The 20433-nt window shown below is 37.4% G+C and overlaps 1 protein-coding gene across 1 annotated transcript in view; it reads left to right on the top strand.

Moving 5' to 3' along the window:
- The window catches only part of LEKR1 (leucine, glutamate and lysine rich 1), a 225032-nt gene that overhangs the window by 196776 nt on the left and 7823 nt on the right, over positions 1 to 20433 (top strand). Inside the window, exons 11-12 of the mRNA XM_015131868.3 lie at positions 6686 to 6850; positions 9981 to 10280. Of these exons, the coding sequence (XP_014987354.3) occupies positions 6686 to 6850; positions 9981 to 10280 (465 nt within the window). The remainder of the gene's footprint in view (positions 1 to 6685; positions 6851 to 9980; positions 10281 to 20433) is intronic.

Raw genomic sequence — 20433 nt, forward strand, 5'->3', positions numbered from 1 at the left:
AATAACACAATGGCTGAGAGGGTAGAAGTGGAAATATATTATTACTGTGAGATTCTTATCCAATATATGTAGTGATAATATCATTAGAAAGTAGACTGTATTGAGTTAAAGACATATTCTCCAAACCCTAAAATATAGATAATAATCCAATAAAGGAGACAAAATTGAATTTTAAATACCAGTCCTAAAGAAGACAGCAAAATAAGGGAAAGAGAAAAAATATGAGATGGGCCAAATGGAAAACATAGCAAGATAGTAGATTTAAAGCTAATTATATCAATAATCACATTAAATGGAAATGATCTAAACCAGAGATCAGCAAACTTTTTCTATAAAGGACCAGTTAGTTAATATTTTTGGTTTTGTATGACATACAGTCTCTGTCACAAACATTCAACCCTGCCATTGTAACATATAAAAGAAACCATAGACAATATGCAAATGAATGGGCATGGCTGAATTTAGTCTGTAGGCCATAGTTGGCTAAGCTCTGGTCTAAATATTCTATTAAAAAGGCAGAGATGTTTATCTTGGATAAAAAATGCAACACCTTACTATATGTTGCCTATAAGAAATGTACTTTAGGATGTGAGGAAGATCTGACTGTGACATCTATCACACCCTGTTGATTGCCAGGGTTGATCTGGCTGATCTGGCTGGCTAAGCAGGTATCCCCATCCTCCCTTACTGCTTTACATGTGACCTTCTTGAAGCTGCACGTGTTCTGGTGGAAGAGGATGACCTTCCTTGATAGAGGAGGACCATTCTTCTGTAAAGGGTATATGAGTAGCTGTGCTCCTCCCCTGCTAGAACTTCTAAATAAGCTCTCAAGAAATGCACTTTACTATAAAGACACCATAGATTAAAAGTAAAAAATGGAAACACAAATCAAAAGAAAGCTGGAGGCCAGGCGCGGTGGCTCACGCCTGTAATCCCAGCACTTTCGGAGGCTGAGGCGGGTGGATCACGAGGTCAGGAGATCGAGACCATCCTTGCTAACACGGTGAAACCCCATCTCTACCAAAAATACAAAAAAAAAAAAAAAATTAGCTGGGTGTGGTGGCGGGTGCCAGTAGTCCCAGCTACTCAGGAGGCTGAGGCAGGAGAATGGCGTGAACCCAGGAGGTGAAGTGAGCAGAGATGGCACCACTGCACTCCAGCCTGGGTGACAGAGCAAGACTCCGTCTCAAAAAAAAAAAGAATGCTGGAGTAGCTATATTACTATCAGGCAAAGTAGATTTCAGAGCAAAGAAATCAGAATACTTAATATTTTGCTAGGATTAAAGAAAGATATTTAATAATGACAAAGGGGTCAGTTCACCAGGAGGACATAATAACCCTAAATGTTCATTCACCTAATAACAGAGCTTACAAATACATGAAGCAAAACTGATAGAACTGTAAGGAGAAATAAATTCACTAATTAGAGCCTAAGATATCAATTCCTTTTCTCAATAATTGATAGAAAAATAGCCAAAGAGTAAGGATTTATACAATGGAAAATGGTATAAATTTATTAACAGATACATTGAACAATATTGTTAACAAACTTGACCCAAATGATATGTATGGAATTCTCAATTTGACAGCAGAATACACATTTTTCTCAAGTGCACATGATCTTTTACCAAAATCGACATATTTTGGCTTATAAATAAGTCTCAATAAGTTTAAAAGGATTCACGACAAGTATTTTCTCTGACCATAATGAAATAAAATTAGAAATCATTAGCAGATCTGGACAATCCTCAAATATTTTGAAACTAAATAAATACCAAGTCCATTCCCTGAGCCCACTATGCTGTACAGATGTAGGGGTGGAGGGGACAGGTTACATGAAAAGAAAACTAAACACACTGAGCTATGGAGTTCACCAGCAGCACCTAAGTATACATATCCTTTCCACCTTGTAGTTGCTCTATGATCTTGGTGAAGTTACTCACTTCTCTGAACCTATTTCTTAATCTAGACAATGGGAGTAATACTTCTATTAGTATATGTTATTCTCAGAGTTGTTGTAAGAATTAAAAGAGTTAATATATAGAAAGTGTCCTATACCATACCACCCTAGCTTGTATTCATTTACTCAGTGAACATTCTCTCCTTGCATCCTAAGTTCACACAGTTCTTGACAGGATTTGACCTGCAGCCTACATATTCTGATTCCTTAGCATTCATTTTTCAACTGCAAATTCTGTTTTGAATAATCATCTGCTTTTATTATTTATTCAGTAGCTATTTCAGAAATAATCTGAAGTATTGTAATAATTTGCAATCAGTATTTTTTTTGTAAAATAGTATAATAATTTATTTTAGGAGATATATCTTTAAAAATTATATATGCATATCAAACATAAGCAAATTATTTGATTCCTACTTTGGCAACTAAAATTCCTATTGGTTTTAAAGGTATCATTGAGTAATAAATGGTCAAACATGGTGTTTGGCTCCATGTTCAATAAGAAAATGATAATAACAAAGTCAACCACAAATATTTCACTTGGAAAATAGTGAAAAGGCAGTATTTTGCATATTGGTATTAGATACAGATTTTATAAAATACTAATTATGCATTTTAACAACAAATACAAAAGAAATTTAAAAACAATGCTCTGAATGCTCTGGAGTCATCTGGAGGCCTTCACCAAGGAGATGGAGTTTGAGCTAGAAGAGGATATAGATAAATAAAAAACAAAAATAATTAAAACCTAGGATGTGTACAAAGGTAATAATTGATTTTACTTTGTGTGAATCTTAAGTTAATGTTACTCCTGCTTTTTTAGAAATCATAATTTTCTCCTTATCAAAATTACTACTAGTTATTGTACAAAGTGGTTCATGCTTTATATGTACGCCATCAACAAATTTATTCATTTTGCTCAAACATCACTCCTGTCATCTAAAATATTTTAAATTATCAGCTCCTATCAACATTTAAAAATAAAAACATGGCAAGTTGGCATGAATGCACCTACTCAAAGGCAAATAATACACCCCTTAAGCAAATCATTGTGTTTATGGGCTCATCATTTTGTTCAAACTAATCAGATCATGAAGGAACCAGTAATCTCATTTCTCTGTGCTAACTTGTCAACACATTCAGATGGCTCTTAGCATCCCATTGCAGCTTTCCTAAATGTTTGAAATCCCATGTGAAGCTCATCACTTTGCTTCTCCTTCTCAGACTGTGCAAATTAAAAATCAAGCTAGCAATAGTCAATCATTCTTCTCCCTTTTGTCTACAGTGCTTGTTCTTTCCCACTGTCCGTATATTTATTCCTTCCTTGTTTTGTCTCTTTACCTACAGTAGTTCAAGGAATAGTTCAGGGGCAAGAAGATCTTGCTTTCTAACTCAGGTAAAACAAAACATTCAACTCATTCAAGCCATCAGCCATCACCTTTTCTTCCCTGAATACTTCGTTTCAACTTCATCAAAGGAACCCTGCTGATTTTCTAATTGACCTCATCTCCATAATAATTTTTGAAAACTTTTTTAAAGGTTCTTCTAAAGTCCTTCTGTCATCTAATTTTTGTCTTGTTCCACCAAGTTTGCATATATTCTCACTGTCTTAATTTGAGCAATCAATCCATATTTGGAAAGATGTTGTTTTGTCCTAAAATAGCTATTGAACTCTACTAATTAACCACACAAGATTTTTAAAAATACTTGATATCTTAGCACCTCAATACACATTTTTCTTGAGCTTCTCAAAATAGCTTGTTGCTTTTTTATTAATAGTCTCAGAGCATCTTATGAATGATTAATGCTTATATTATTCACTTATTATTGATTACTATTAATGAGAACTATGTGACTATTATTTATTAATAATTAATAATTGAATGTTATTGATTATTGACTTTTATATTAATATTATGCCTTCCAATTTTTCCAAATGTTTTACATTTGGTTTCTCTTTTCATATATTCTTGACATATCTATGCCAGTGTGGTCAAAGCACAGTGATCAAATGAGAAAAGTAGTGGCAGCCAGACTGGAGGAATCCAGGACTGCCACCATATACAGTGTTTAAGTTGCAGCCTGCACCAGGCCAAGGCAGCAAAGGGAGCTGGAATCTAGCCTGTACTCTGCTCATCAAGTCCTATGCCTGGCATGAGACTGTTTTCATCTAAGGAAGGGGTGCTTTGTCAGTTTACACAAAGGTGTCATATGGGCTAGTAGTGGCCCTGTAAAAGCTCATATAGAGGAGTTTTGATATATTAATGCCTTGAGAAACCACGAAGAAGGAATTTTAAAAATCTAATTTATACTTTGTAAAGAATACTGTGCTGTGTGTCGTAGCATGGGTTGGAGCAAAGCAGGAGTGAAAGTGAGGCCGGTCAGGAAGTGATGGTGGCCAGAACTAGGTGATCGGGAAGTGCTGATGAAAGTTGAGACATAGAGAAATGGATGCAAAACATCTTTTGAAGGTAAAATGAACAGGATTTTGTGTTGGATTGGGTGGGGAGGGTAAAGGAGAGAGGTGTGAAAGATGATGTTCCAGTTATTGACTTGAGTAACTAGATGAATGGTAGAGCTGTGTCCTGAAATAAGGGGGAGAAACAGGCTATGGGAGGAGTGTAGTTACAAGATTTCTGGGTCATACAATTCGTTGGAGGCACCTGTGAATTATCTAAATGGCTACCAGGAGGCAAAGTGGATTTACGTACCTGAAATTCAAAAGAATGTCTTCCTTTTTTCTGAGTGCCCCTGAGACTTCCTTTGTCTTCAGCAGTCTGAGAGCAGCCCATCCGAGTAATTCTGTAATTCTGTAATGTTGCTAAAAGATCATCAGTAGCCTATTATCCCAAACAATTCAGAAGTTTATTTTGAAAGGGCTAAAATCCAATACTGTATAAACATAATTACTTTCCCTTAAGGCAGATGCTCAATCTTATACCCAGTACAATAAAACCAATTGACCCCACACTGGGGCTAGTCTTCCATCTAGTATTTTATTTAATGTAAAGGACTTCCTTTAACTTTCTTAGCAAAATTTGTGTCCTTGTACCCTGATTTCATTGTTCCCTTGAGAAATTTAGGTTGATCTCTTTCCTTGTCTTGGTGGCCTAAATCACACAGTCACAATCAGTTGTGAGTTTTTCTCCCGATTTACCTGGTTTTACCCTTTCTTAGAGTTTATAATCCTGGCACAGTGTAAGCCCAGAGCCAGCCTGTCACTGGGATTGCCTTCTCCAGTCTCTCTAGATGAACTCCCAGGAGTAAATTACTCCAGTACTCATGGATTTGTTCTCTTTCCTGTTTCAGTAGGCAGAGCCAAAACCAATGGCTAAAAACCACATGGAGAGAGATGTTGGCTCAACTACAGGAAAAACTGCCTAATGCTTAGTGCTGTCTGAAAATGGAAATGCCTTCTGGGGAAGGAGTGAGTTATGGTTTCTGGAGGTGTGAGGCACCCAGCAGTCAGTCATTTAGTATGGAGTCAGTAGTAGAGACTGAAGGGTCAGAGTGTGGAAGTACTCTCCACTGACTATTAAATTCCTACTCATGTTAGAGCTTTACAAAGAAGCTTTGCCTCCTTTAATCCTCATAACAACCCCTAAGGGAACTAGTTATAACCCTACCAGGAAGGGTTACAGTCACAAACTCAAAATCACTCAGTTAGCAAGTAGCAGAGCCAGGATTAAGAGCCAGGATTTAAACTCAACTTCATCTGCATCCAGATTTCTTGCTTATTCTTTCCACAATTCTTGGAAACATGAGAGATTGAATTAGGGGATTTCTAAGGTCCCTTCTAGCATTATGATGCTATCTGAGTCAAAGTATGGATACAGATGCTCTTCACCTTTCAGTGGAGTTACATCCCGATAAACCCATCATAAATTTAAGGTATTGTAAGTCAAAAATGGGTACTCTGTAGACATGATGGAATGTGAAAACACAATATCTAAAAAATACTGGCAACACAGTACATACACTGTACACTATCAGTTGTTTGCCCTCATGAGCACATGGCTGACTGGGAGCTGCAGCCCACTGACACTGCCTAACATCCCAAGAGAGTATCATACTGTGTATCAATGGCCCAGGAAAAGATCAGAATTCAAAATTTGAAGTATAGTCTCTACTGAAAATGCATATTGCTTTCTCACCATTATAAAGTCAAAAAATCAGAAGTCAAACCATTGTAAGTTGGAGACCATCTGTACGGGCATTACTGACTCTTCCTTTAACCATCCTTCCCACTTTAGTCACATTAAAATGACAATCCGTGACTCTAAAACTTTCTATGACCTCCATCAAGAAAGGGCCACTTGAAAAATCAACATTTGTACTTTGTATTCCCTCTGAGTTTTAAGCAGAACTTAGTCTAAAGCCCTCAAAATCTGCTTAAAAACAAAAACTTTAATTTTCTGAGTTGCTGGCAAGGACTGAGTTCACAGTATAAATGAGCAGGTAACTAAGCTTTTAGTATTTCTGAAAACTGTCATATGGTTCTAACTCCTCTACTAATTTTTCAGGTCTTAGAAGGTGGTGGAATATTTGGCACAAGGTCAGTTTTTCTGGCCCAAGTTTTAAGTCACATAATTTTTTAGAATTTTAAAAATAGTTTAATTAAAAATTTAATGTCAGAACATTTTAAAACTTAGAGTTTGAAAATAAGCTTAATGTACTTATTTTAAGGTAAAATGGTTTTACTTGTGTTTTAAATGCCATTTCTAGATTGAAGCAGAACTTGCCAAGGAAAGGGCCCAACACTTGGTTGAATTTGAAGAGCAAGCTCTTCTCTTTAAGGAAGAAACAAAACTGCAACTTGATATTGAAAAAGAAAAACACCAAGATATAATCCAAAAGTATAAGAAAGAACAAGAGGAACTACAAATGAAGGTCTGTAATTATGACGTTCATCATTATTTAACAGATTTGAAACTGCAGATGTTGTATATTTCGCCTTAGAACACTACAGTATTTATGATTCCAGTAGCTTTCACTCATGGTCACTGTGTCTTGGTTTTAGCCAGGCAGGTAAGATGGTTTGGCTAATTCTCCAGAATGGATAACTGAGATAAGTTATACAAGCATGTAATCTAGCTATGTATGGATTTTTTCTACTGGAATAAACTTATTTTTTAAACATCATAAACTATATGACTAAAAATTAGTATGGCTAGATATTTCAACACCTCAAATATCCAACATCAAAAGATAATGAGGTATTTTACATAATTAAAAATTTCCCAACAACTAAAGCATATACCCTTTCATTGCAGATATTTTTCATTCTCAACATTTCTGAATGAAGAGAAATATTTTAAAAATGTAATCACATCTCCCTAAATTTCTTAAACAGTATGTTCTAAATACTAAAGGTTTTGTTAAAGTTTTCCTGTTTTTATAGGACTTGAGTGTAGAGTGTGTATGTGCATATGTGTATTAATCAAGACCTAGTGTGGAAATAACATTTTGAATACATGCATAAAGAGTCTGTGTTAATTAAGCATCAGACAAGACCTAATGGCTTCTACATTTGTGTACAGGAGGTATGGTACATCCATTTCAGTAGTCCATTGTGAACAACAGGCAGCACCAGCTACATGTGTACAACCAGTGCAATAGCACATGGTCCCACACTCAGAAAGGTCTCATGCTTTGGATGTAATGCTCTGCAGGTACTACCTTGAAATTCTTAATAAGCTAACTGGGCATAGTGGCTCATGCCTATAATCCTAGCACTTTGAGAGGCCCAGGCAAGAGGATCACTTGAGGCCAGGCATTCAAGACCAGCCTGGACAACATAGCAAGACTCTGTCTCTATTTAAAAAAAAAAAAAAAAAAAAAAAGATTTAATTAGCCTAGTGTGATGGTTCATACCTGTAGTATGTTCATACCAGTTAATACCCAGGCTACTTGGGAGGCTGATACATGAGGTTCACTTGAACCCAGGAGTTCAAGGCCTCTGTGAGCTATGATCACACTACTGTACTTTAGATTGGGCAACAGAGTGAGACCCCCTTTTCTAAAAGAAAAAAAATTTGTAGTGATTTTTATCTTTGAACTTGAGTTTTGTAAGTGAAATCCTACTGGGGCAATGGAGCATGTGCCACAAGCTTACAGCCTTGGCTCCCCCAAGGTTCTGCCTCCCCTAGAGGGTTCTCACCTCTTGCTTCCTGGCTTCTGATGCCCCAGGCTCCACTGAGTCTCCCCTTTTCTTCCTCCTCTCACTCTGTGACTGCTGTTGCAGCCCTGGGTGGTTCAGGATCCCATCAGCAGGAGAACGCAGACAGGCAAGCTGGAACTTGCCAGATGTTACAGTTTCTCAAAAGAAGTCATAAATCCACATTTTGTAAGTGAAACCTCCTGATCTTTAAATGTTGACTGCCTTTTAAAAAATAAAAACATATTTGTGGTTATGTGAACCTCTTCTCCCAAGGATAACTTGCTTTATTTCAATGTCAGCTCTCCTCTGGGTGATGGAAACCACTGTACAGACCTGACAGTGACCTTCTTCCCTCCTGGATTAATTGAAGATAATAGAATATTAATTTATAAAATTATGAACTATGGTGAAGAGACTTCTCACACAAGTTATTCTTTCTGTAAATTTAACATTTGAAACAAATTTTGGATACACAACTCTTTTTATGTAATAGTTCACAAAGTCCTTGGAACCTTGGTCTGTGAATGTTTTCCAGATTCTTAGTGGGCTAGTTTCTTGTTGTGCTAATATTTATAACATGACAATAATTGAGCGTAAGTAATAAGGATATGTTCCATTAGAAGCAGCTCTTGTTTTGTTGTTTTGTTTTTTAAGGAGAAAGAAAATAAGTGTCTTTTCCTTTCTAAAGACTTTCATGCTATGAAGAAAAGCTTCTCCAAATTATTCTCTCATTCATTTATCTAGAGGTACCACCTTGAGAAGCAGTACATTTTCAGAATATTCAGGTCACCTGTGGCTATGAAAGTTTCCATTAAATTAATTAAAATTAAATACAATTTAAATTCAGTTCTTTGGTCACATTAGTCTTATTTCAGGTGCTCAATAGTCAATACTCTTTTTTGAGAGCTATGGTTAGAGTACTTAGAAATTAGATACAAATATTGCTTTTTTTTCTTTTTTTGAGAGTCAGTTGTTAAACATTTACCAGCACTGTCAGTAGCCACATGTGCCTAGTGACTACCATATTGGATAACATAGAATATTTCTACCACCACAGAAAGCTCTGTTGGGCAGTACTATTCTGGAAGGCATAGTATCTGGAGTTCCTCCCGCCATTATTTACAAAAAAGAAAAAAAATAGGTCAAAGAAAAATTTATTGGTATACTTAGGGTAAAGTATAACTTTAGCGCTCTCCTCCTTGCATTCCCCAAAAATCAGGCATTTTGAGATCCCAAAGCCAACCTAGTTAGGTCCAGACAGGCCCTTGATCTATTTGTCAAGACTTTAACTGAGGCTGGGCACAGTGGCTCACACCTGTAATCCCAGCACTTTGGGAGGCTGAGGCAGGAGGATTGCTTGAGCCCAGGAGTTTAAGACCAGCCTTGGCAACATAGAGAGACACCATCTCTACAAAAAATAAAAAATTACCAGGCCTGGTGGCATGAGTCTGTGATACAGCTACTGGAGAGGCTGAATTGGGAGGATCGTTTGAGCCCAGGAGGTCAAGGCTGCTGAGAGCCATGATTACACCTCTGCACCACTGCGCTCCAGCCTTAGCAACAGAGCAAGACCCTGTCTCAAAAAAAAGAGTTGTCCTATCCTTTGTAGCTTAATATAGTCACAGAAATTTATATATTTCCAAAAATTCCCAAGTGATTAATGTGATACTGTTTTAAGTAGAAAAATAAATGTTTTAGTCTTTTAAAAAGAAAATCTTGAAGGCCTGCATGTCATGGGTTTGTTTTCATCTGATCAAGTGAGTACACTGATTAATGAGAATAAACCTCTTAAAAACCGTAAGAATTCTGTGGTTACCTAGAAACTATCGCCTACAAACTAATATGAGATTTATCTTACAGATATCTGACTTAATCACAGGCGCTACAAGAGATCTAAGACAGGAAGTCACCGCTCTTAGAGAAAAACTTCATGAATCCCATATTCGGTACACTGAAGAATCTGAGTCAAAGGAAAAAGAAATTGAAAATCTTAAAAATTTGGTTGCAGAATTTGAATCTCGCTTGAAGAAGGAAATTGACAGTAATGATTCAGTTTCCGAAGACTTGAGGAAGGAAATGAAACAGAAGTCAGATGAACTGAAAAGAGTAATGCTGGCTCAAACACAACTGATAGAGCAATTTAACAAGTCCCAGGAAGAGGTAGGAAGCAGATAGTGGTACCTTTGCAATTAATCAAAGAGCACATGTTCTTTCAACAAACAAACAAAAACGTGAAAGGCAGCTTAGTTTCCTGGAAAGAGCCCTGGAATGTTAGTCTGACCTAAGTCACATCTTGGTGCTCTGTCCTTAACTTTAGGCAGTCACTTAGCCTCTCCAGACCTGGCTTTCCCTTAAACTACATAATCTCTAAAAGTTTTCTCGGCACCCAGTTCTTTCTTGCAAATAACTATTTTAAGCCTCTAAGACTAGGAATTTTTATATGTTTATGTCTTATTTGTTTTAATGTTAAATCTTTGGCAAATAAACTTTTAGAGCACTTTCTGCATACTTAAAAAAAAATTAGACTGTCTTTTAAATACAATTTTACCATAGGTTTTTACCTTCCTATCAATGTAAACTTATAAGGTAATAGGCATGCATCAGTTTTCTTTCTTATGTATGCATGATTATTTCAGTGATGTTTTTCATTCAAACTGCAGTAGACTTATTTTGATTTGAAAACATTTTTCAAAGTATTATGTCTGAACTATTGAAGAGTTTAGAAGTAGTGAAACAATTCATCTGTTCTCTAATCACCAATATCATATCACATTACAATATTTGATCCCATTGATGACAGTATAGCAAATAAAGGCAAATGGAGGAAGATTCTGAATGTTGGTGAGAAGTAATATTTTTGTTGGTTTGATTGACATCAATAAAGTCATAAAAGGAAAGCGCTAATAGCAGTATCGATTATTAACAATTAAACATGCCATGGTCTTGCTATATTTAAATTATCAGTCAAAATAGAAAGTTTACATTATCATTGTAATTATGTAATCATGAAGTCAACCTATTACAACGAAGTTATAAATTTAAAATAAAATATGGAATAGACAGAATACTAGATCAAGAATAATGCCTAAAACAACTCTATAAGTAGAAATTATTTACAAGTTACAAATGAGGAAGAGACTGAAGAAGGCTGAATAATTTCCATAAGGTCAGACAGCTTGGTGGAGCTAAGATTCAAATTCGAATCTCTATGATATGATGTTTCCTCTTTTGGGAAACCTAGTTCTTATTACTCTGTTTCTGTATTTCACAGTGACTACAGACTCAGTTAACATCTCCAGGGACTCAATTTTCTTTTAGTATTATAATTAAGACAAAAAGATGATGAAGTGTCTCTTGTTACATAGCAGCACAGTCCCCCCAGTGAAGGAAGCCGCACCCCCAGTTCAGGCAGGAGTAAGGTGGAAGAGCACACATGGACTTAGCTCCACTGAAGAAACCCTGAGAAAGAGAGACGTGATGCTGATTTGCCTCAAATGCGACAGCAGTAGTGAATCTCTAGAGGAGGGAAGCAGGGTAAAAGACAGAAAGGTCAAGGCCAACTAGACTAGCAGGTTTCCTAACTATTCATTCACTAAAGAAATGGCAATATAGAAAATGAGGAGTAAATTATAAACTAGGAGAGGTAGAAAAAGACGGAAGGGTCAAATTCAGTAAATGTATATTAGCATCTATGTTACTCTGTTCTTGCCTTACTCTAAAGGAATATGTGAGACTGGATAATTTATAAAGAAAAGAGGTTTAGTTGGCTCGTGGTTCTGCAGGCTGAACAGGAAGCATAGTGCCTGCCTCTGTTTCTGGTTAGGACCTTAGGAAGCTTGCAATCATGGCAGAAGGTGAAAGAGAAGCCCAGTGCATCACGTGGTGACAGAGAGGTGGGGGGAGGTGCCACATTCTTTTGTGAACTAACCCAGCAAGAACTCATTCATCAGCAAGGGGATGGTGCTAAGCAATTCATGAGGGATCTGCTGCCTGCCGTGATTCAAACACCTCCCACCTAGGCCCCACCTCCAACATTGAGGATTACATTTCAACATGAGATTTGGAGTTGACAAACTTCCATACCCCATAACAGCATCTATCTGGGTGCCAGGCACATGTTAGGTAGGTACTGATGATATAATTATGAATAAGACTGACAACTGCCACTTCCTGCTCTCAAAAAAAATTTAAAGAAAACTTTGCATGCGTAATTAAATTAATATCCAAAGGAAAGAATGATCTAAACAGAATTTATCATAAAAACAGCATAGACTGAAAGCTAGAACATTTGCCTGAAGAGCCGGTATAAATTATCTATTGCTATGTGACAAATTATCCCCAAGTTTGGCAGCTTCAAACAACAAACATTTATTATCTCATAGCTTCTGTGGGTCAGGAATCTGAGCACGGCTTAGCTGCGTGTCTCTGGTTTAGAGGCTCAAGTTCTCTCATGAGATTGGTGTCAGGGTGTCCTCTGGGCTGCAGTCTCATCTAGAGGCTCAACTAGGATGGGATTGGCTTTCAGGCTTACTTATATGGTTGTTGGCAGGATGTATTTGGCCAGAGGCTTCCCGCAGTTCCTTGCCACATGGACCTTTCCATAGAACAGCTCAGTGTGTCAGCTGACTTCCCTCAGGGCAAGCAAGTGAGTGAGAATGAGAGAGAGAAGGTGCTAAGACAGAAGCCACAGTCTTTTTGCAACGTAATCTCAGAAGACACATCCCAATGCTTCTGCTGTATTCCATTCATTACAAATGAATCAATAAATCGAACCCACACTCAAGGTGAAATCATTGCACAAAGATATGAATATCAGGAGGGTAAGGATCATTAGGGGGCATTTTAAAGGCTTCCAATCACAGGGCTTCTGGAGGTGATTTTGGCAAGAGAAAATAGACTAAAAGTGAAGAGTGGATTTCTTCATCGACAAAAGGAACTGCATTTGGAACTCTTCCTGCTCATTAGTTGTTAAAAGAAGCCACTTAGGAATAAAGCTTCTTTAAAAATGTGGACTGAAAGACATAAGACATTGGGTTGGTATGTAAATGATCATAGATCATTGCTACAGAGGAGAAAAGGAACATCCCAAAGGTAAAGAAAACCAATTAAGGGCATACTCAGGCGGGCAATATCCTTTTGTGGGAGCAGGGAGAGTAGACTAGATTTTCCTTTAGAAGTTACCAGAATATCACGTCAAAGTTAACTAATTTGAACTGAACTGTAAGAGTAAATAATTAAGGCTGCTTATCTGGCTAAGCATGCCAGAGTCCAAAATATGCTTATAAAAATAGGAAATGAGCCAATAAAAGGGATAGGATTTATGAGCTAGAAAGAATAGAGGCCATAGCATGTAAAGTGAAAATCACCACGTTTTTTGATCATGCATTCCAGACACTTGAAATTTCTCAGATTCTGGAGAAATAAAGCTGCATTTAAGTGGAAAACAAATTCCCATTAGAATGAAAATAAATTAATGGTCTAATAAGGAGGCTAATTAAGAGGAAGAAAGCCCTGTTCTCTTTCAAGTGGCCAAATAACAGGTAGACTTTGTTTTTAATTGTATGAAGAAAGTTCTCAAGGATAAGAGGAAAGCCAAAGCATCTAAGGGGCAAAATGGGCCTTCCTAAATGGAGCAGGGATTATTGGAGCGCATCCCCAGAAACAGCAAGTGTCACAAAGCAGAGCAACAAAGGGTGCAGGTCAATAAAAAGAGAAAATGGAAAATAAAACTGTGCTAGAAATGTAAATGTGAACAAGGAGTCCCTGAAAAGATACATTAAAAGATTGGAAAGGAGGGAGAGAGGGAGTGAGAAAGAAAGAAAGTTAATATGTTAGAGAATAACACTTATCAGTAAAACCAAAGTCAAAATGGGTCATGTGCTTCTGATGCTCATTTTCCTTCCTACTGGTTCCATGTGAGTACAGTCAAGACAGTGTGACCCCACTGTTAGGGACCTTGTTGTGATCCAGAGGAAGAATGTGGTAAATTCAAGTAAACAGCTCATATACAATCACTGAAGGAAAATCAGTACAGATAGTTCAATATTTTTGTTGTTTGAAGACCACACATAAGGGAGTCAAAAGAGCAGTAGTTTTAAATGCTATAGTTATTGTAGTCATACAATGAAGATGAGTGATACTCAAAAATATAAAATAATGCTCTTGGTTAAACATGGAGAATTGAATACGTATGTTTATCTCTACTTCATTCCACTGCCACTAAAATGGCAATCAATTAATAAAAAGTGAATAAATCCAGTAGGACAAAGAGAACAGGAGAGAAGTTAGCACTTGATAAAAAAGATGTTGACCAAAGCTTACAAAAATGGAAAGCAAGTGTCTAAGAGAAAAATGACTTATCAGACTAGAGAATATTGAAACCTAATGCCTGTGAGGATTGGGGATGGGAGGATCCAAAACAGAAAATCTAGTTATGTGACACAACACTAGAGAGGCTCAGGAACTGGAGAAACTAGGTGCAGGCATAATTTGTTTTACTGCATGTCACTTTATTGTGCTCCATAGATACTCTGGGTTTTATTACAAATTGAAGGTTTATGTCAACCCCTATGTCGAGAAAGTCTGTCAGTGTCATTTTTTCAACTGCATGTGCTCACTTTGTGTCTCTGTGTCACAGTTAGGTAATTCTTGCAATATTTTAAACTTTTTCATTATTATTATATCTGTTATGGTCATGCAATCAGTGATCTTTGATGTTACTGTTACACTTGTTTGTAGGTGCCAAGAATGGTGCCTATATAAGACAGCAAACTTAATAGATAAATGCTGTGTGTGTTCTGACTAATCCACTGACTGGCCAGCCCCCCATCTCTCTTCTCCTCAGGCCTCCCTATTTGCTGAGACAAAACAATATTGAAATTAGGGCAATTAACAACCCTACAATGGCTCCTAAGCATTCAAGTGAAAGGAAGAATTACACATCTCTTACTTTAAGTCAAAAGGCAGAAATGATTAAGCTTAGCAAGGAAAGCAAATCAAAAGTTGAGATAACCCAGAAGCTAAGCCTCTTGGTCCAGTTAGCCAAGTTGCGAATGCAAATGAAAAGTTCTTGAAGGCAATAAAAGTGCTACCTCAGCAAAGAATGATAAGAAAATAAAACAGCCTTCTTGCTGATATGGAGAAAGTTTGAGTGGTCTAGGTAGAAGATAAAACCAGTCATAATATTCCCTTAAGCCAAAGCCTAATCCAGAGAAAGACCCTAACTCTCTCCAATTCTGTGAAGACTGAAAGAGATGAGGAAGCTGCAGAAGAAAAGTTGGAAGCTAGCAATGGTAGGTTTATGAGGTTCAAGACAAGAAGCCATTTCCGTAACATAAAAGTACAAGGTGAGAGAGCAAGTGCTCATGTCGAAGCTGTGGTAAGTTAACCAGATCTAGTTAAGATCATTTATGAGGTGGCTACATTAAACAACAGATTTTCAATGTAGATGGAACAACCTTCTATTGGAAGAAGGTACCATCTAGGACTTTCATAGCTGTGGTACAGAAGCTTTGAAGCCAAACTTCAAGAATTAGCCTTCAAAGGACAGGCCATCCCAAAAATCCTAGCACCCTTAAGAATCATGCTAAATCTACTCTACTCTGTGCTTTATAAGTGGGGCAACAAAGCCTGGATGACAGTACATCTTTTTGCAGCATGGCTTATTGAATATTTTAAGCCTGTTGAGACCTACTGTTCAGAAAAAAAAAAAAATCCGTTTCAAAATATTGCTTCTCGTTGACAATGCTTCTGGTCACCCAAGAGCTCTGATGGGGATGAACAAGGGAATTAATGTTTTCATGCCTGGAAACACAACATCCGTTCTGCAGCCCATGCCTCAAGGAACAGTTTTGACTTTCAAGTCTTATGATTTAAAAAATATATTTCATAACATGACAGCTGCCATAGTTAGTGATTCCTCTAATGGATCTGGGCTAAGTAAATTCAAAACCTTCTGGAAAGGATTCACCACTCTAGATGCCATTAAGACCATTCCTGATTCATGGGAGGAGGATAAAATGAGTTGATTCCAGCTCTCATGGATGACTTTGAAGGTTTAAAAGTTCAGTGGAGGAAGTGGCAGAAATAGCAAGAGAACTAGAATTAGAAGTGGAGTCTGAAGATGTGGCTGAACTGCCGCAAACTTGAACACATAAAAAGTTATGTCTTATAGATGAGCAAAGAAAGCCATTTGTTGAAATGGAATCTACTCCTGTGAAGATGCTTTGAAAAATATTGAAATGACAACAAAGGATTGAAATATTATATAAAATTAGTTGATAAAGCAGTGACAGGGTTTGAGAGGATTCACTTCAATTTTGAAACAAATTCTACTGTGGGTAAAATGCTGTCAAACAGCATCACATGCTACAGAGAAATCTTTCATAAATGGAAGAGTCCATTGATGTGGCAAACATCATTGTTGTCTTTTTTTTCTTTTTCTTTTCTTTTTGAGACAGAGTTTCACTCTGTTGCCCAGGCTGGAGTGCAGTGGCGCAATCTCAGCTCACTACAACCTCTGCCTCCCAGGTTCAAGTGATTCCTGTGCTGTTGTCTTCTTTTAAGAAATTGCCACTGCCATCCCAACCTTCAGCAACTTCCACCTTGACCAGTCAGCAGCCATCAACATTGAAGCAAGACCCTCCACCAGCAGAAGATACAACCCACTGAAGGCTTAGATGATTGTTAGCATTTTTTAACAGTAAAATATTTTTAAATTAAGGTATGTACATTTTTTAAACTTAATGCTATTGCACACTTAAATACAGTATGGTGTAAACATAATTTTTATATGCAGTGGGAAACCAAAAAATTCATGTGACTTTCTTTATTGCAATATTTGCTTTATTTTGGTCTAGAACCAAACACACACTATCTCTGTATGCCTATGCCTCTGAAAGAGGGATGTAAGGGTGGAGTGGAAAACAAGACTGAAAGATTATAAACGGAGCAAACGGATCCTTAGAGATGCCTTCCCAGTTCCTAAGAAGCCCCTGCCCACCATCCTGGCAGAGTACCAGGGGGTTACTCTCTAGCAGAACTGAATGAGAAAAGGCACTGAACCTGAGGACAAAAGAGATAAAGCAAGGGTATGTTAAGTAGGGAGACCTCCCAGTACCCTTCACACTCTCACTTTTCAGAACACAAGTAACCAGGCTTATGTATTAATGGCCATAAAAAAAGAAATTGGAAGAGCACCCTCTGGAGAAATGAGCTGCCTCAAAAGATAAGACCGGCTTGGCGGAGTGGCTCACACCTGTAATCCCAGCACTTTAGGAGGCCAAGGCAGGCAGATCACATGAGGCCAGGAGTTTGAGACCAGCCTGGCCAACATGGTGAAACCCCGTCTCTACTGAAAATACAAAAAAATTAGTTGGGTGTGGTGGTGCACGTCTGTAATCCCAGCTACTCAGGAGGCTGAGGCACAAGAATCACTTGAACTCAGAAGGTGGAGGTTGCAGTAAGCAGATATCACACCATTGCACCCCAGCCTGGGTGACAGCAAGACTCTGTCTCAAAAATAAATAAATAAAAAAGATAAGACCCATTGATACCGACAGTTGGGATATCTCAATGAAATGGCTATATCCATGTTCAATCTACCTACTTAGAAGGATCTCAGCCAATAAACCGAACACAAGGACACTGAGCTTAAGGTAACATTTTGGGGACCCATTTTTATTTTTATTTTTATTTTTATTTTTGAGACGGAATCTCACTGTCTCCCAGGCTGGAGTGCAGTGGCTGGATTTTGGCTCACTGCAACCTCCACCACCCAGGTTCATGCCATTCTCCTGCCTCAGCCTCCTGAGTAGCTGGGACTACAGGCACCCGCCACCATGCCTGGATAATTTTTTGTATTTTTAGTAGAGACGGTGTTTCACTGTGTTAGCCAGGATGGTCTCGATCTCCTGACCTCATGATCTGCCCATCTCAGCCTCCCAAAGTGCTGGGATTACAGGCGTGAGCCACCGCGCCCGTTCGGGGACCCATTTTTAAACACGAACAGCCAAGGATCACCAATTATTTGAGAAACATCTCTAATGTGAAGAACAGAAACAATAAGCAAAAAAGAACTTCACAGAAAAAAAAATACAAAACAATACAGGGAGCAAAAGAGAACTTAAAAATATATAATTAATATCCTCAGAGAGAAAAGAGATGATATTGTATTCATTAAACATAAACAGCCAGCTACAAAAAAAGAACAAGAGTGAGTATTAAAATATAAGGACTGAAATGTTTAAAAATCAATATTTGGGTTAGATGATAAAGATGTGAAATCTAGAAAGCAGAAGAAAAAAGCAAAAAGATGAAGAAAAGAAAAAGAAAATTCAAGGAAATAAGAAATAGAAGACAATGCGTTCCAAATTCCAAAGGAAAATTATGCCCAGCCTAGAATTCTATATCCTGCCAAAACAATCCATCAAGTATCAAACACAGGTATTTTCAGACTTCAGACTTCTCAAAAATACTACTACCCTGGCAACCTTTTTCAGGAAGCTGTTAGAAGATATATGACAGCACAATGAGGGAATAAGTAATAAAGGAGAAAATATAGGAATCAGGAAATAAGGAATCCAACACAGGAGAGAGATGAAGGGAATCCCAGGACAACGGTGGGAAGAAATGCTAGGATTACAGCAGTGCATCAGATTGAAAGAACAAGCATACCAAAAGAAAGTTCTTAGAATGTTGAGCAGAAGCATGGTGGGTTCTTAGAAGTATGTCTCCAAGAACAAAGAGAAGCTGATAGCTTACATGGGGTGTTTGAACATGTCGAGAGGATATTTACACTTCTGTAAGTCTGGTGAAAAATTAGTATCAATACCCAGAAAACAAAGCAGAAAAATTATGAGACAATAACTCTGGATGGAAGCTGTGCAAGGAAGAAAATGTCGTCATAGTACATAACATGGCCCAGATGTGCATATGTTTATATACTATAATCATATAAAGATGAATATAGATTAAGCTAAAAATTATGACAGAAATATGAGGATAGGAGGAGCAGCAGCATCTGTTGGGAATTGGTATAGAAAGCTGAACCCTCATCTTCCGTTCCATGCAGTAAGTAGATATGTTCAAAACTGAAAAACAAAGAGATCGATGTATAATGATGTTATTTTGAATTACGGAGGGTAACTATCAGAAGAAATAGTTTAAAGATCTGAAAATGGTTATTCCTGGGAGGCAGGACTTGGGAATGTGAAAAAGTGTTTTTTTCATTGTGAGTTTTAGTATTATTTTACTTTTTAGCTATATGTAATACTTTAATTTTAAAAAATTAAAAATAATAGAAAGGAATAAAGTATAAAAAGGACCTGGTAGAGAAGGCGACAGAGATAAGAATAAAGGTCAAGCAAGGAATATTAAAGAAAAATCAGGAAAGTTACAAGTAAAACAAAAGCAACAAAATATAAACCTTCATGAGATTTTCTTTTCAGATTATGAGAAATGAAAAAAGACAAAGCAGATTCTAGCTTAAACTTTAGGTGCCTGGCACACTTCTGTTTATTCCTCAAGTCTAAGTGTAAAGAGAACCCCTCCAAGAAGTCACAAAATCTCAGAGGCAAAATTAGCTATACACCTGTGCGCCTACTGCAGTTCCTTATTTATGCAGTCATTTAACAGGTAAACAGTTTTGTTGTTTTTATAGTGCTAAGAAAAAAATAAATCCGGATAAAAGGGATACTTTCTGAAGGAGGGGTGCTATATTAGACGGGGTGGTAAAAGGCTCTGAGAAAATAATGAGGCAAAGAACATTCCAAGGAAAAAAACACTCCAGGCAAAGGTAATAGTTAGTGTCAAGACCCAGAAGCAAGGAGCATACTGGGAACCTTAAAGAAGCCACAAGGAAGTCAGGAAGCACTGCTGGAGCTTAGTGAGCAAGGATTGTGATAGAAACCAAGGTTGAAGGGCCAGCTTGCATGCAGTCTTTGTAGGCTATGATACTTTTCTAAGTGTGATAAGTCTTTGGATACTTTTCTAAGTGTGATAGAAAGTCACCTAGGAATTTTGAACAAGGAATTGACATGATCTGACTTATTTTTAGAAGATAACTGACTTCTGATTAGAAAATAGGTTGAAGAGGGCAAAAATGAGAGCAAGGCTGTGAAGGAGGTGACAAATCACCAGATTTGGGATATATTTTAGGGATGAAGGCAATAGAAGTTGCTGATGGACTGGATGATATGAAAGCATAAAAAGGAGTCAAGGATAACTCCGAAGTTTGGAATCTCAGCAACTGAGAGAGTGCTGAGATGGCAAATGCTAGAAAAGAAATACAATCGGGGAGGAATATCAAGAATTT

The sequence above is a fragment of the Macaca mulatta genome, chromosome 2, assembly GCF_049350105.2.
Source record: "Macaca mulatta isolate MMU2019108-1 chromosome 2, T2T-MMU8v2.0, whole genome shotgun sequence".
Taxonomy (NCBI): Eukaryota; Metazoa; Chordata; class Mammalia; order Primates; family Cercopithecidae; genus Macaca; species Macaca mulatta.